The sequence below is a fragment of the Heterodontus francisci genome, chromosome 2, assembly GCF_036365525.1.
Source record: "Heterodontus francisci isolate sHetFra1 chromosome 2, sHetFra1.hap1, whole genome shotgun sequence".
NCBI classification, from domain to species: Eukaryota; Metazoa; Chordata; class Chondrichthyes; order Heterodontiformes; family Heterodontidae; genus Heterodontus; species Heterodontus francisci.
In genome coordinates, this window is record NC_090372.1 from 226,347,181 (window position 1) to 226,363,206 (window position 16,026).

General features: G+C 50.7%; 1 protein-coding gene across 1 annotated transcript in view; it reads right to left on the reverse strand.

The window, feature by feature from the left end:
- Positions 1-16,026, reverse strand: part of scrib (scribble planar cell polarity protein) — a 542,315-nt gene that overhangs the window by 324,966 nt on the left and 201,323 nt on the right. The window contains exons 18-21 of the mRNA XM_068016616.1: positions 14,628-14,717; positions 10,967-11,044; positions 7,974-8,288; positions 576-656 (exon numbers count right to left, since the gene is read on the reverse strand). Coding sequence (XP_067872717.1) covers positions 576-656; positions 7,974-8,288; positions 10,967-11,044; positions 14,628-14,717 — 564 coding nt within the window. The remainder of the gene's footprint in view (positions 1-575; positions 657-7,973; positions 8,289-10,966; positions 11,045-14,627; positions 14,718-16,026) is intronic.

Here is a 16,026-nt window from a genome sequence, read left to right on the forward strand (position 1 = left end):
ATCCACCCTATCAACTCCTTTAATCATCTTAAACTCCTCGATTAGATCACAGCTTAATCTTCTAAACTCAGGAATACAAGGACAGTCTGTGAAACCAGTCCTCATAATTTAACCCTTTTAGCCCTGGTATCATTCTGGTGAATCTGCGCTGCACCCACTCCAAGGCCAATATCCTTCCTGAGATGTGGGGCCCAGAACTGAAGACAGTTTCTCCAGATGGGATCTGACAATACCTGGGATAGATGAGGATACTGATCCCTTGTGAACCTTCCCTTACAGACAGAAGTTGGTGAGTCGCCTACATTAGAACAGCAGAACTGTTCCAGCAGTGGGAGGGATGGGCAGGTGGCACCTCATCTACCAGCTCACAACGACAGTCTGACTAGACTGGTGCAGACTGAGAGTGGGTGGGATAGAGTATGCCGAGGGTATTCAGACTATCAGGAGACACTTGGCAGACAGGACAGAACACTCCCAGCAATCGCCCGCTGCCTCGGTCCACAAGGTACAGCTTACCAACTGGGGGTACGGCTGGTGGGTCACACCATTCCAATAGGGACACCAAGAAAACTTACCGAGATCACCCGGTCTCCCACACGCAAGATCCCGTCCCTGTGTGCAGATCCTCCTTCTGCTAACCGGGAGATGAAGATCGCCTGCAATAGGACGCAGCCCAGGTTATACTGTCTGGACACACACAGACACGTACACATGTGTACACACAGATAGTCCAGATTATATAGTCAGTTCACACACACACACAGTTCAGATGATACAGTCAGTCCACACCCAGACGCAGCCTGGGTTACACAGTCAGTCCACACCCAGACACAGCCTGGGTTACACAGTCAGTCCACACCCAGACACAGCCTGGGTTACACAGTCAGTTCACACCCAGACACAGCCTGGGTTACACAGTCAGTTCACACCCAGACACAGCCTGGGTTACACAGTCAGTTCACACCCAGACACAGCCTGGGTTATACAGTCAGTTCACACCCAGACACAGCCTGGGTTATACAGTCAGTTCACACCCAGACACAGCCTGGGTTACACAGTCAGTTCACACCCAGACACAGCCTGGGTTATACAGTCAGTCTACACCCCGACACAGCCTGGGTTATACAGTCAGTTCACACCCAGACACAGCCTGGGTTACACAGTCAGTTCACACCCAGACACAGCCTGGGTTACACAGTCAGTTCACACCCAGACACAGCCTGGGTTACACAGTCAGTTCACACCCAGACACAGCCTGGGTTATATAGTCAGTTCACACCCAGACACAGCCTGGGTTATACAGTCAGTTCACACCCAGACACAGCCTGGGTTATACAGTCAGTTCACACCCAGACACAGCCTGGGTTACACAGTCAGTTCACACCCAGACACAGCCTGGGTTATACAGTCAGTCCACACCCAGACACAGCCTGGGTTACACAGTCAGTTCACACCCAGACACAGCCTGGGTTATACAGTCAGTTCACACCCAGACACAGCCTGGGTTACACAGTCAGTTCACACCCAGACACAGCCTGGGTTACACAGTCAGTTCACACCCAGACACAGCCTGGGTTATACAGTCAGTTCACACCCAGACACAGCCTGGGTTACACAGTCAGTCCACACCCAGACACAGCCTGGGTTACACAGTCAGTCCACACCCAGACACAGCCTGGGTTACACAGTCAGTTCACACACACACACAGTTCAGATGATACAGTCAGTCCACACCCAGACACAGCCTGGGTTACACAGTCAGTCTACACCCTGACACAGCCTGGGTTATACAGTCAGTTCACACCCAGACACAGCCTGGGTTACACAGTCAGTCCACACCCAGACACAGCCTGGGTTACACAGTCAGTTCACACACACACACAGTTCAGATGATACAGTCAGTCCACACCCAGACACAGCCTGGGTTATACAGTCAGTCTACACCCCGACACAGCCTGGGTTATACAGTCAGTTCACACCCAGACACAGCCTGGGTTACACAGTCAGTTCACACCCAGACACAGCCTGGGTTACACAGTCAGTTCACACCCAGACACAGCCTGGGTTATACAGTCAGTTCACACCCAGACACAGCCTGGGTTACACAGTCAGTTCACACCCAGACACAGCCTGGGTTACACAGTCAGTTCACACCCAGACACAGCCTGGGTTACACAGTCAGTTCACACCCAGACACAGCCTGGGTTATACAGTCAGTTCACACACACATATACACAGCTGTAAGATTATTAGGTTACTAAAAGTTACTAACCAGAATACTAATTGTTAAAATCCAGCTATTATAAACTAACAACTAACTTAACATAACCTAGCATTTAGCTTTATTAGAACCCTTCTTTGTCGTATGGTAAAGTAGAAAAACGTAGGAAATAAGGCTCAGTATGGACAAGATGTCAAGGCAGAGGAATTCTGGGAGATTATGTCAAGTTTTAAAATGCTTACTTGCTGCAAAAAGGTGAGACCTTGAGAGCAGAGAGTGAAAACAGCTTCTGTGTAGATTTGCCTTGCAATGAGATAAGGAACCTCGAAATGTAAAAGCATTGAGATAAAGTAGTCAACACAAAGGGGTACTGCTTGCGCAAGTCTGAAAGGTTAGCAACCATCACAAAATAATCCTTGGTTGGGAGAGAGGATGGTTAACTGGAAAGCTGCCAGGATAAAAGGAGTCTCATCTTTGCTACTGTACGGCAGAGAACAACAACAACCAAGAGACAAGAGAAACTAGAGAGAGAGAGAGAGAGACACCGAAAAGCTTGAGGACCCAAAGCTGCAAGAGAAACTAGTCGTGCGCTCTACCGTCCTGTTTCTGATATGGGTAGTTAATCACTGCCTGAGTTTGTGACTAATAGTTTATCTGAAAACTTAACAAATTTGTCCTTACCTTTCCCTCAATAAAGTCAATTCACAACAAGCTGTTATGCTGTCAAGTGCGTTCCCACCTTAGAAGGGGGGGGTGTAATACACCCCTATCTTACCAAATCTTACACAGCCCAGGTTTATACAGTCAGCTCACACACATATGCACAGAGTATGGTAATAAGGTTGATGAGCTGCAGGTGCAGATATATATGTGGAAATATCAGGTTGTGGTGATGAGAGACCTGGCTCAAAAAGGGATGGGACTGGACAGTAAACATTCCTGGATACAAGGTGTTCAGGAGAGATAGGGAAAGAAGGAAAGGAGGAGGACTAGTTGTATTAATTGAGAACATGACAGTGCTGGATAGAGAGGTTGTCCTCGAGGGGTCAAGGACAGAATCTATTTGGTTAGAGTTAAGAAACAGTAGAGGTGCCATTACATTGCTGGATGTATCACAGGTCACCAACTAGTGGGAAGATATAGAACAAACTTGCAAAGAAATTACAGAGCTGTGCAAGATATTTTTTGAGGAGGTAACAGGGAGGGTGGATGAGGACAATGAAGTTGATGTGGTGTACATGGACTTTCAAAAGGCAATTGATACAGTGCCACATAACAGATATAAAACGCTGTATAAACCTGTATAAAATGCTAGTTAGGCCACAGCTGGAGTACAGTGTACAGTTCTGGGCACCACACTATAGGAAGGATGTGATTGCACTGGAGAGGGTGCAGAGGAGATTCACCAGGATGTTGCCTGGACTGGAGCATTTCAGTTATGAAAACAGACTGGATTGGCTAGGGTTGTTTTCATTAGAGCAGAGAAGGCTGAAGGAGGACATGATTGAGGTGTACAAAATTATGAGGGGCATTGATAGGTTAGATAAGAAACTTTTCCCCTTAGTGGAGGTGTCAATAACGAGGTTGCATAGATTTAAGGTAAGGGGCAGGAGGTTTAGAGGGGATTTGAGGAAATAAATTTTCATTCAGAGGGTGGTTGGAATCTGGAACGCACTGCCTGAAGGGGTGGTAGAGGCAGGAACCCTCACAACATTTAAGAAGTATTTAGATGAGCACTTGAAACGCCATAGTATACAAGGCTACGGGCCAAGTGCTGGAAAATGGGATTAGAATAGTTAGATGCTTGATGGCAGGCACAGACACAATGGGCCGAAGGGCCTGTTTCTGTGCTGTATAACTCTATGACTCTAACAGACTTGTGAGCAAAGTTACAGCTCACGGAATAAAAGGGACAGCAGCAACATGGATACAGAATTGGCTGAGTGACAGGAAACAAAAAGTAGTGGATAATAATGTTTTTCGGGATGGAGGAAGGTTTGTAGTAGAGTTTCCCAGGGATCAGTGTTGGGACCCTGGCTTTCCCTGAAAAAAAAATTAATGACCTAGACAGGGCACAATTTCAAAGTTTGCGGATGGTACGAAACTTGGAAGCATTGTGAACTGTGAGGAGGATGATGTAGAACTGCAAAAGGACAGAGACAAGTCGGTGGAATGGGCAGACTGCTGACAGTTGAAATTCAATGCAAAGAAACGTGAAGTGATTCATGTTGGTAGGAAGAACATGGAGAGGCAATATAAAGGGTACAATTCTAAAGGGAGTGCAGGAGCAGTGGGACCTGGGTGTATATGTGCATAAGTCATTGCATGTGACAGGACAGGTTGAGAGATCAGTTCATAAAGCATACAGTATCCTGGGCTTTATTAATATATAGAGTACAAAAGCAAGGAAGTTATGTTGAACTTGTACAACACACTAGTTTGGCCTCAGCTGGAGTATTGCATCCAATTCTGGGCACCGCACTTGAGGAAAGACATGTGGGCATTGGAGAGATAACAGAAAAGATTCACGAGAATGGTTCAGGGATGAGGAATTTCGGTTATGAAGATAGATTGGAGAAGTTAGGACTGTTTTCCTTGGAGAAGAGAAGGTTTAGAGGTGATTTGATAGAGGTATTCAAAATCATGAGGGGTCTGGACAGAGTAGAGAGAGAGAAACTGTTCCCACTCGTGAAAGGATCGAGAACGAGAGGGCACAGATTTAAAGTATTTGGTAAGAGAAGCAAAAGTGACATGAGGAAAAACTTTCACACAGCGAGTGGTTAAGGCCTGGAAAGCGCTGCCTGAGAACGTGGTGGAGACAGGTTCAATTGAAGCATTGAAAAGAGAATTAGACAGTTATATGAAAAGGAAGAATGTTCAGGGTTATGGGGAAAAGTGGGGGGAATAGCACTAAGTGAATTGATATTTTGGAGAGCCGGTGCAGACACGATGAGCTGAATGGCCTCCTTCTGCACTGTAACAATTCTGTGATTTATAATGGGGGACTTTAATTATCCTAATATAGTCTGGGATAGTAATAGTGTAAAAGGCAGAGAGAAGCAAGAATTTCTGGAGCGTGTTCAGGAGAATTTTCTACATCAGTATGTTTCCAATTCAATGAGCAAGGAGGCATCGCTGGGTCTGGTTCTAGAGAATGAGGTGGGACAGTGAATCAAGTGACAGTAGGGGAATATTTAGGGGACAGTGACCATAGTATCATAAGGTTTACGTTAGCTATGGAAAAGGACAAGGAGCAATCTAGAGTAAAAATAAGTACTTGGGGGAGGGCCAACTTCAATGGAATGAGAATGGCCCAGGTAAACTGGGATCAAAGATTGGTAGTAAAAACTGTAACAGAACAATGGGCTGCCTTTACAGAAGGGATAGTTTGGTTACAGTCAAGGTACATTCCTACGAGGGGAAAAGGGTGGACAAACAAAGTCAGCGCTCCCTGGATAATGGAAGAGATAGTGAGTAAGATGAAGCAGAAAAAGGGTGCATATGACAGATGTCAGGTGGATAACAGAAGTGAGAACCAGCAGCTGAATAGCGAAGGTTCAGAGGGGAAGTGAAAAAAAGAAGAGAAACAAAGAAAGAGTATGAGAAGAGGCTGGCAGCTAACATTAAAGGGGATCTAAAAGACTTCTATAGGCATATAAATAGTAAAAGAGTGGTAATAGGAGGAGTGGGCCCACAAGGGACCAAAAAGGGGGTTTATGCATAAAGGCAGGGAGCATGTCTGAGCTACTAAATGACTACTTTACACCTGTCTTTACCAAGATGCTGCTGCCCAAGTCACGGTGAAAGAGGAGGTAGCTGAGGCACCGGATGGGCTGAAAATTGATCAAGAGGAGGTATAAGAAAGGCTGGCCGTACTTAAAGTTGATAAGTCATCAGGATCAGATGCATCAAAGGATACTGAAGGAACGAAGGGTGGAAACTGTAGAGGTACTGGCCATAATCTTCCAATCCTCCTTAGGTACAGCCATGGTGCTGGAGGACTGGAGAATTGCAAATGTTACACCCTTGTTCAAGAAAGGGTGATAGGACAAGCTCAGCAACTACAGGTCAGTCAGTTTAACCTCAGTGGTGGGAAAGCTTTTAAAAACAATAATTCGGGACAAAAGTAATAGTCACTTGGACAAATGTGGATTAATTAAGGAAAGTCAGCATGGATTTTAAGGGAAAATCATGTTGAACTAAATTCCTTGAGTTTTTTGATGAGGTAACAGAGATGGCTGATGAGGGTAATGCTGTTGATGTGGTTTACATAGACTTCCAAAAGGTATTTGATAAAGTGCCACACAACAGATTTGTCAGCCTAGTTAGAGCCCATGGAATAAAAGGGACGGTAGCAACATGGATACGAAATTGGCTGAGTGACAGGAAACAGAGAGCAGTTGTGAATGGTTGTTTTTCGGACTGAAGGAAGGTATTTAGTGCGGTTTCCCAGCAGTCACTGTTAAGACTCCTGGTTTCTTTTTTTCATTCTTTCATGAGATGTGGGCGTTGCTAGCAAGGCGAACATTTCTTGCCCATCTCTTATTGCCCTTGAGAAGTTGGTGGTGAGCCGCCTTCTTGAACTGCTACAGTCCATCTTGTGCAGCTACACCCACAGTGCTGTTAGGGAGGGAGTTCAAGGACTTTGATCCCGTGACAGTGATGGAACGGTGATGTAGTTCCAAGTCAGGATGGTGTGTGGCTTGGAGAAATGATATTCTTGATATATATTAATGACCTAGGGTGTGCAGGGCACAATTTCACATTTTGCAGATGACACAAATCTTGGAAGTATTGTGAACAGTGAGGAAGATAGTGATAATCTTCAAGATGACACAAACAGACTGGTGGAATGGGTGAACACGTGACAGATGAAATTTAATGCAGAAAAGCATGAAGTGATTTATTTTGGTAGGAAAAACCCGGAAAAGCAATAGAAAATAAAGGATACAATTCTAAAGGGGATGCAGGAGCAGAGGAACCTGGGAGTATATGAGCACAAATCATTGAAGGTGGCAGGAAAGGTTGAGAAAGCAGTTAATAAGGCATACAAGATCCTGAGCTTTATAAATAGAGGCATAGAGTACAAAAACAAGGAAGTTATGATAAACCTGTATAAAACACTGCTTCAGCCTCAACTGGAATATTGTGTCCAGTTCTCGGCACCACACTTTAGGAAGGATGCAGAAAAGATTTCTGGGAATGGTTTCAGGGATGAGGAACTTCAATTATGTGGATAGAATGGAGAAGGTGGGGCTGTTCTCCTGGGAGAATGGAAGGTTGAAAGGAGAACTGATTGAGATTCTCAAATTAATGAGGGGTCTGGTAGAGTAGAAAGAGAAAATCTTTTTTCACCGGCAGCAGGTTCGGGATCCAGAGAACACCAATTTCAGGTCGCTGGCAAAAGAAGCAAAGGTGACATGAGGAAAAACTTTTTAATGCAGCAAGTGGTTATGACCTGGAATGCACTGACAGTGTGGTGGAGGCAGATTCAACTGTGAATTTTAAAAGGGAATTTGATAATTATCTGGAGAGAATAAGTTTTGCAGGGCTACAGGAAAAAGGTAGGGGAGTGGGACTAGCTGAGTTGCTGTTGTAGAGAACCAGCTCAGATATGAGGGGCCGAATGGCCTTCCCCGGCGCGCGCGCACACACACACACACACCAGGGTTTATACAGTCCATCTACATTCAAAGAAGCCCTGAACCTCCCCCCAGCGTGTTCCATCAATTTACACAGGTGCGGAACAGACCGTGTCTCCAACTTTGTACGGCGTTGATCCCTTTCCCCCAGCAATACTGAAGCCGAGCCCCTTCTCATTGCGTGCCAGTGAAGTGGAAAACTGCAGCCGCACGGCCCCACTATCAGGCTGCTCAAGGAACCTCAGCCCAGTGCGTCGGTCTCTCGGAGCGTAGTCATCCCCAGGACGCAGTGGGGTCATAGTGATGGCATTCTCAGGCTCCACCATCCTCTCCCGCAGTATTGCCATGGTGACTGAGGCCCCTGAGCTCCTCAATGCCTCCACTGCCCTATGGTGCTCAGCATCTTGCAGGCCCACGCCATTAACCTGCACCAAAGAACGACAGCAGCAACATTAACTTTGTCACCCAATTCCAGTGACCAGAAGTTAGACACAGAGCAGTGGGGGAGGGGTGGGAGGGGCATGTGCAGATCGTGTAGGTCTGTGGAGCCGGACTGCAAGATCGGGACAGCCCGGGGAGCAGGAGAGGGGGGGGCGGCCCGGGGAGCAGGAGAGGGGGGGACGGCCCGGGGAGCAGGAGAGGGGGGGACGGCCCGGGGAGCAGGAGAGGGGGGGGACGGCCAGGGGAGCAGGAGAGGGGGGGGACGGCCAGGGGAGCAGGAGAGGGGGGGGATGGCCAGGGGAGCAGGAGAGGGGGGGGACGGCCCGGGGAGCAGGAGAGGGGGGGGACGGCGCGGGGAGCAGGAGAGAGGGGGACGGCCCGGGGAGCAGGAGAGAGGGGGACGGCTTTGGGACCAGGAGAGAGGGGGATGGCGCGGGGACCAGTAGAGTGGGGGGACGGCCCGGGGAGCAGGAGAGGGGGGGGACGGCCCGGGGAGCAGGAGAGGTGGGGACGGCCCGGGGAGCAGGAGAGGGGGGGACGGCCCGGGGAGCAGGAGAGTGGGGGATGGCCCGGGGAGCAGGAGAGGGGGGGACGGCCCGGGGAGCAGGAGAGGGGGGGACGGCCCGGTGAGCAGGAGAGGGGGGGACGGCCCGGGGAGCAGGAGAGAGGGGGACGGCCCGGGGAGCAGGAGAGAGGGGGACGGCCCGGGGAGCAGGAGAGAGGGGGACGGCCCGGGGAGCAGGAGAGAGGGGGACGGCCCGGGGAGCAGGAGAGGGGGGGACGGCCCGGGGAGCAGGAGAGAGGGGGACGGCCCGGGGAGCAGGAGAGAGGGGGACGGCCCGGGGAGCAGGAGAGAGGGGGACGGCCCGGGGAGCAGGAGAGAGGGGGACGGCCCGGGGAGCAGGAGAGAGGGGGACGGCCCGGGGAGCAGGAGAGAGGGGGACGGCCCGGCGAGCAGGAGAGAGGGGGACGGCCCGGCGAGCAGGAGAGAGGGGGACGGCCCGGGGAGCAGGAGAGAGGGGGACGGCCCGGGGAGCAGGAGAGAGGGGGACGGCCCGGGGAGCAGGAGAGAGGGGGACGGCCCGGGGAGCAGGAGAGAGGGGGACGGCCCGGGGAGCAGGAGAGAGGGGGACGGCCCGGGGAGCAGGAGAGAGGGGAGACGGCCCGGAGACCATAGAACCATTGAAAAGTTCCGTCACAGAAAGAGGCCATTCAGCCCATCGTGTCTGTGCCGGGTGAAAAAAGCAAGCCACCCAATCTAATCCCACCTTCCAGCATTAGATCTGTGTAGCCTTGCCTTTTACAGCACTTCAGGTACATGTCCAGGTACCTTTTAAATGAGTTGAGGGTTTCTACCTCCACCACCGATCCTGGCAGTGAATTCCAGACACCCACCACCCTCTGGGTGAAAAGGTTTTCCTCATGTCCCCTCTAATCCTTCTACCAATCACCTTAAATCTGTGCCCCCTGTTAATTGACTTCTCCGCTCAGGGAAACAGGTCCTTCCTGTCTACTCTATCCAGGCCCCTCAATTTTATACACCTCAATTAAGTCACCCCTCAGCCTCCTCTGTTCTAAGGAAAACAACCCTAACCTATCCAATCTTTCCTTAGAGCTGCAACTTTCAAGCCCTGGCAACATTCTTGTAAATCTCCTCTGTACTCTCTCCAGAGCAACTATGTCCTTCCTGTAATGTGGTGACCAGAACTGTACGCAATACTCCAGCTGTGGCCTAACCAGTGTTTTATACAGTTCCAGCATTACATCTCTGCTTTTGCATTCTATACCTCGGCCAATAAAGGAAAGCATTCCATATGCCTTCTTCACCACTCTATCTACCTGTCCTGCCACCTTCAGGGACCTGTGGACATGCACTCCAAGCTCTCTCACTTCTTTTACCCCTCTCAATATCCTCCTGTTTATTGTGTATTCCCTCGCTTTGTTTGTCCTTCCCAAATGCATTACCTCACACTTCTCTGGATTGAATTCCATTTGCCACTTTTCCGCCCACTCAACCAAATCATTAATATCTTTCTGGAGTCTACAGCTATCCTCTTCACGTCCAATTTTTGTGTCATCTGCAAATTTCCCAATCATGCCTCCCACATTTAAGTCCAAATCATTAATATATACCACAAACAGCAAGGGACCCAACACTGAGCCCTGTGGAACACCACTGGAAACAACTTTCCATTCACAAAAAGATTCATCGACCATTACCCTTTGTTTCCTGTCACTGAGCCAATTTTGGATCTAACCTGCCACATTCCCCTGTATCCCATGGGCTTTTATTTTTCTGACCAGTCTGCCATGAGGGACCTTGTCAAATGCCTTACTAAAATCCATGTAGACCACATCCACTGCACGACCCTCATCAATCCTCTTTGTTAATTCAGTTAAGTTAGTAAGACACGACCTTCCCTCAACAAATCCATGCTGACTATCCCTGATTAATCAATGCATTCCTAAGTGGCAGTTTATCCTATCTCCCGTGGGAGAGGGGGGAGTGGCCCGGGGAGCCCGGGGGACAATCTGTGGATGGAGAGAGAGGGAGGAATGGCCCAGGGACGAAGAGACTCAGACGGCTCAGGGTCTGGGACACTTTGATAGGACCTTCTGGGATTTTCTCGCAACACACATTCATATTTGTCACTATGCTAACCTCTAGCAGCTTGTCTCCAACTCGTACTCCAGCCTGAGCTGCTGGACCCTCCTCTGAAACCCGAGAGATGAAGATTCCCTGAAACAAACATGAAGAGTAGTCACGCAACATTTCAGCATCCTGCTCCCCTGTGAAGCTGGGGGCGGCACAGTGGCGCAGTGGTTAGCACTGCAGCCTCACAGCTCCAGCGACCCGGGTTCAATTCTGGGTACTGCCTGTGTGGAGTTTGCAAGTTCTCCCTGTGTCTGCGTGGGTTTCCTCCGGGTGCTCCGGTTTCCTCCCACATGCCAAAGACTTGCAGGTTGATAGGTTAATTGGCCTTTATAAAATTGCCCCTAGTATAGGTAGGTGGTAAGGAAATATAGGGACAGGTGAGGATGTGGTAGGAATATGGGATTAGTGTAGGATTAGTATAAGTGGGTGGTTGATGGTCGGCACAGACTCGGTGGGCCGAAGGGCCTGTTTCAGTGCTGTATCTCTAAACTAAACTAAACTAAAGCTATGTGATGTGCCAGCACCTCACTTGCACACTGAGCACCAGACTAGTGTGACGGACTACAGCCATCCTGGCCTCAAATATGACACTAATACATCATACACAGACCTGCCAGCTTGCTGTTCTGGATACCTCCAGCTAAAGTCTGTAAAATAACAACATATTCCAACAAAATCACAGTCCAGCATCGAGGAAGTCATAACAGGGCAACGGGAACAGTGGAGGTAAGGGCAGGGTGCGAGACGGGGAGGGCAAGCATGGGTGGATGGGAAGGGTAAAGGTGTTTGGGCAGAGAGGGTAAGAGAGGCGGGACGGGGAGGGTAAGAGAGGCGGGACGGGGAGGGTAAGAGAGGCGGGGATGGGGAGGGTAAGAGAGGGGGGGACGGGGAGGGGAAGAGGCGGGGACGGGGAGGGTAAGAGGGGTGGGGAGGGTAAAGGCAGGGGGACGGGGAGGGTAAGAGTGGGGGGCATGGACATGGGGAGGGTAAGGGCGAGGGAATGGGAAATGTAAGGGAAAGGGGACGGGGAGGAAAGGGCAGGGTGAGGGGGACGGGGAAGGTGAGGGCAGGGGGACGGGGAAGGTGAGGGCAGGGGGACGGGGAAGGTGAGGGCAGGGGGACGGGGAAGGTGAGGGCAGGGGGACGGGGAAGGTGAGGGCAGGGGGACGGGGAAGGTGAGGGCAGGGGGACGGGGAAGGTGAGGGCAGGGGGACGGGGAAGGTGAGGGCAGGGGGACGGGGAAGGTGAGGGCAGGGGGACGGGGAAGGTGAGGGCAGGGGGACGGGGAAGGTGAGGGCAGGGGGACGGGGAAGGTGAGGGCAGGGGGACGGGGAAGGTGAGGGCAGGGGGACGGGGAAGGTGAGGGCAGGGGGACGGGGAAGGTGAGGGCAGGGGGACGGGGAAGGTGAGGGCAGGGGGACGGGGAAGGTGAGGGAAGGGGGACGGGGAAGGTGAGGGCAGGGGGAAGGTGAGGGCAGGGGGACGGGGAAGGTGAGGGCAGGGGGAAGGTGAGGGCATGGGGACGGGGAAGGTGAGGGCAGGGGGAAGGTGAGGGCAGGGGGAAGGTGAGGGCATGGGGACGGGGAAGGTGAGAGCAGGGGCGGTGGGACGGGGAGGTGAGGGCAGGGGCGGTGGGACGGGGAGGTGAGGGCAGGGGCAGGGGAGGTGAGGGCAGGGGGACGGGGAGGTGAGGGCAGGGGCAGGGGGACGGGGAGGTGAGGGCAGGGGCAGGGGGACGGGGAGGTGAGGGCAGGGGGACGGGGAGGTGAGGGCAGGGTGAAGGTGGGGGACGGGGATGGGCACCGAGAGGGTAAGGACAGGAGGGGAGGGAAGGGGATGGGGAGGGAAGGGGATGGGGAGGGAAGGGGATGGGGAGGGAAGGGGATGGGGAGGGAAGGGGATGAGGAGGGACAGGGATGGGGAGGGTAAGGTCGGGGAGGGACAGGGATGGGGAGGGTGCTGGAGAAGATACTGAGGGATAGGATCTATTCCCATTTGGAAGAAAATGGGCTTATCAGTGATAGGCAACATGGTTTTGTGCAGGGAAGGTCATGTCTTACCAACTTAATAGAATTCTTTGAGGAAGTGACAAAGTTGATTGATGAGGGAAGGGCTGTAGATGTCATATACATGGACTTCAGTAAGGCGTTTGATAAGGTTCCCCATGGCAGGCTGATGGAGAAAGTGAAGGCGCATGGGGTCCAAGGTGTACTAGCTAGATGGATAAAGAACTGGCTGGGCAACAGGAGACAGAGAGTAGCAGTAGAAGGGAGTTTCTCAAAATGGAGACGTGTGACCAGTGGTGTTCCACAGGGATCCGTGCTGGGACCACTGTTGTTTGTGATATACATAAATGATTTGGAGGAAAGTATAGGTGGTCTGATTAGCAAGTTTGCAGACGACACTAAGATTGGTGGAGTAGCAGATAGTGAAGGGGACTGTCAGAGAATACAGCAGAATATAGATAGATTGGAGAGTTGGGAAGAGAAATGGCAGATGGAGTTCAATCAAGGCAAATGCGAGGTAATGCATTTTGGAAGATCCAATTCAAGAGTGAACTATACAGTAAATGGAAAAGTCCTGGGGAAATTGATGTACAGAGAGATTTGGGTGTTCAGGTCCATTGTTCCCTGAAGGTGGCAACGCAGGTCAATAGAGTGGTCAAGAAGGCATACGGCATGCTTTCCTTCATCGGACGGGGTATTGAGTACAAGAGTTGGCAGGTCATGTTACAGTTGTATAAGACTTTGGTTCGGCCACATTTGGAATACTGCGTGCAGTTCTGGTCGCCACATTACCAAAAGGATGTGGCTGCTTTGGAGAGGGTGCAGAGGAGGTTCACCAGGATGTTGCCTGGTATGGAGGGCGCTAGCTATGAAGAGAGCTTGAGTAGATTAGGATTATTTTCGTTAGAAAGACGGAGGTTGAGGGGGGACCTGATTGAGGTGTACAAAATCATGAGAGGTATAGACAGGGTGGATAGCAAGAAGCTTTTTCCCCAGAGTGGGGGATTCAATTACTCGGGTTCACGAGTTCAAAGTGAGAGGGGAAAAGTTTAGGGGGGATATGCGTGGAAAGTTCTTTACGCAGAGGGTGGTGGGTGCCTGGAACGTGTTGCCAAAGGAGGTGGTAGACGCGGGCACGATAGCGTCTTTTAAGATGTATCTAGACAGATACATGAATGGGCAGGAAGTAAAGAGATACAGACGCTTAGAAAATAGGCGACATGCTTAGATAGAGGATCTGGATCGGCGCAGGCTTGGAGGGCTGAAGGGCCTGTTCCTGTGCTGGAATTTTCTTTGTTCTTTTCTTTGTTCTTTGGTAAGGTCGGGGAGGGACAGGGATGGGGAGGATAAGGACGGGGAGGGACGGGGATGGGGAAGGTAAGGACTAGGGGGGGGGGGAAAGAGGATGGGGAGGGTAAAGGCGGGGAGGGAAGGGATGGGGGAGGGCAAGGGCGGGGGATGGAGAGGGGGAGGGCGGGGGATGGGGAGGGTGAAGGCGGATAATGGGGATGGGGAGCTAACGGCAATATGATTACTTGCCCACAGTCCAATAGATGGCATACTCTCCCCTGGGAACTCCATACTGTGAGACCAGGCTTAGCCATTGCTGTAGACACCGAGTTCCACAAACTACACATCACACCGACATTGAACATGCTTACCTCATCTTCCCCCTTGTATGGGGTGGAGCCTTTCCCTCCAGCGATACTGATGCCCAGACCACCGGTCTGACGGTGTATTGTTAGCGTTAGCTACAGATATAACAAGAGGAGGTTAGCATAGCTCATCACTGGCGATCACTGGTTATCAAATATAAGAGAGCCCATCATCCATACATTAATTAGACAGCTCACAGTCCACAGGCCTGAAAACTACACTGCAGGCCCCTTAGAGTCATAGATTTATACAGCATAAAAACAGGCCCTTCAGCCCATTGTGTCTGTGCCGGCCATCAAGCACCTAACTATTCTAATCCCATTTTCCAGCACTTGGCCCGTAGCCTTGTATGCTATGGCATTTCAAGTGCTCGTCTAAATATTTCTTGAATGTCATGAGTGTTCCTGCCTCTACCACCTCTTCAGGCAGTGTGTTCCAGATTCCAACCACCCTCTGGGTGAAAGAATTCTTCCTCAAATCCCCTCTAAACCTCCTGTACCTTACCTTAAATCTATGCCCCCTGGTTATTGATCCCTCCGCTAAGGGAAAAAGTCTCTTCCTATCTAACCTATCAATGCCCCTCATAATTTTGTATACCCCAGTCATGTCCCCCCTCAGCCTTCTCTGCTCTAAGGAAAACAACCCTCGCCTATCCAGTCTCTCTTCATAGCTGAAATGCTTCAGCCCAGGCAATATCCTGGTCAATCTCCTCTGCACCCTCTCCAGTGCAATCACATCCTTCCTGTAGTGTGGTGACCAGAACTGTACACAGTACTCCAGCTGTGGTCTAACTAGTGTTTTGTACAGCTCCATCATAACCTCCCTGCTCTTATATTCTATGCCTCGGCTAATAAAGGCAAGTATCCCATATGCCTTCCTAACCGCCTTATCTACCTGTGCTGCTGCCTTCAGTGATCTATGGACAAGTACACTTGTACACCCCTCCCCACACACAGACTCTCTCAGATGTATGTGCGCACTCACACACAGACACGCTCACTCACTGACTCACACTCTTCCACGTACAAATACATACTCAGACACAAACTCTCAATCACTCACTCACAGTAAAACATAGATACTCACACCCTCTCATATCCAGCCTAACATAACACAGCAAAGCCTGGGTGTGACACAACTGGGTCATAGAAACCATAGAACCACAGAAAGGTTATGGAACAGAAGGAGGCCATTCAGCCCATCATGTCTACGCTAGCTGAAAAAACTAGCTGCCCAATCTAATTCCATCTTTCAGCACTAGGTACCTTTTAAATGAGTTGAGGGTTTCTGCCTCCACCACTGATCCGGGTACTGAATTCCAGACACCCAAGACCTCCAGGTGAAAAAGTGTCGCCTCATGTCCCCTCCAGTCCTTCTACCAATCACCTTAAATCTGTGCCCCCT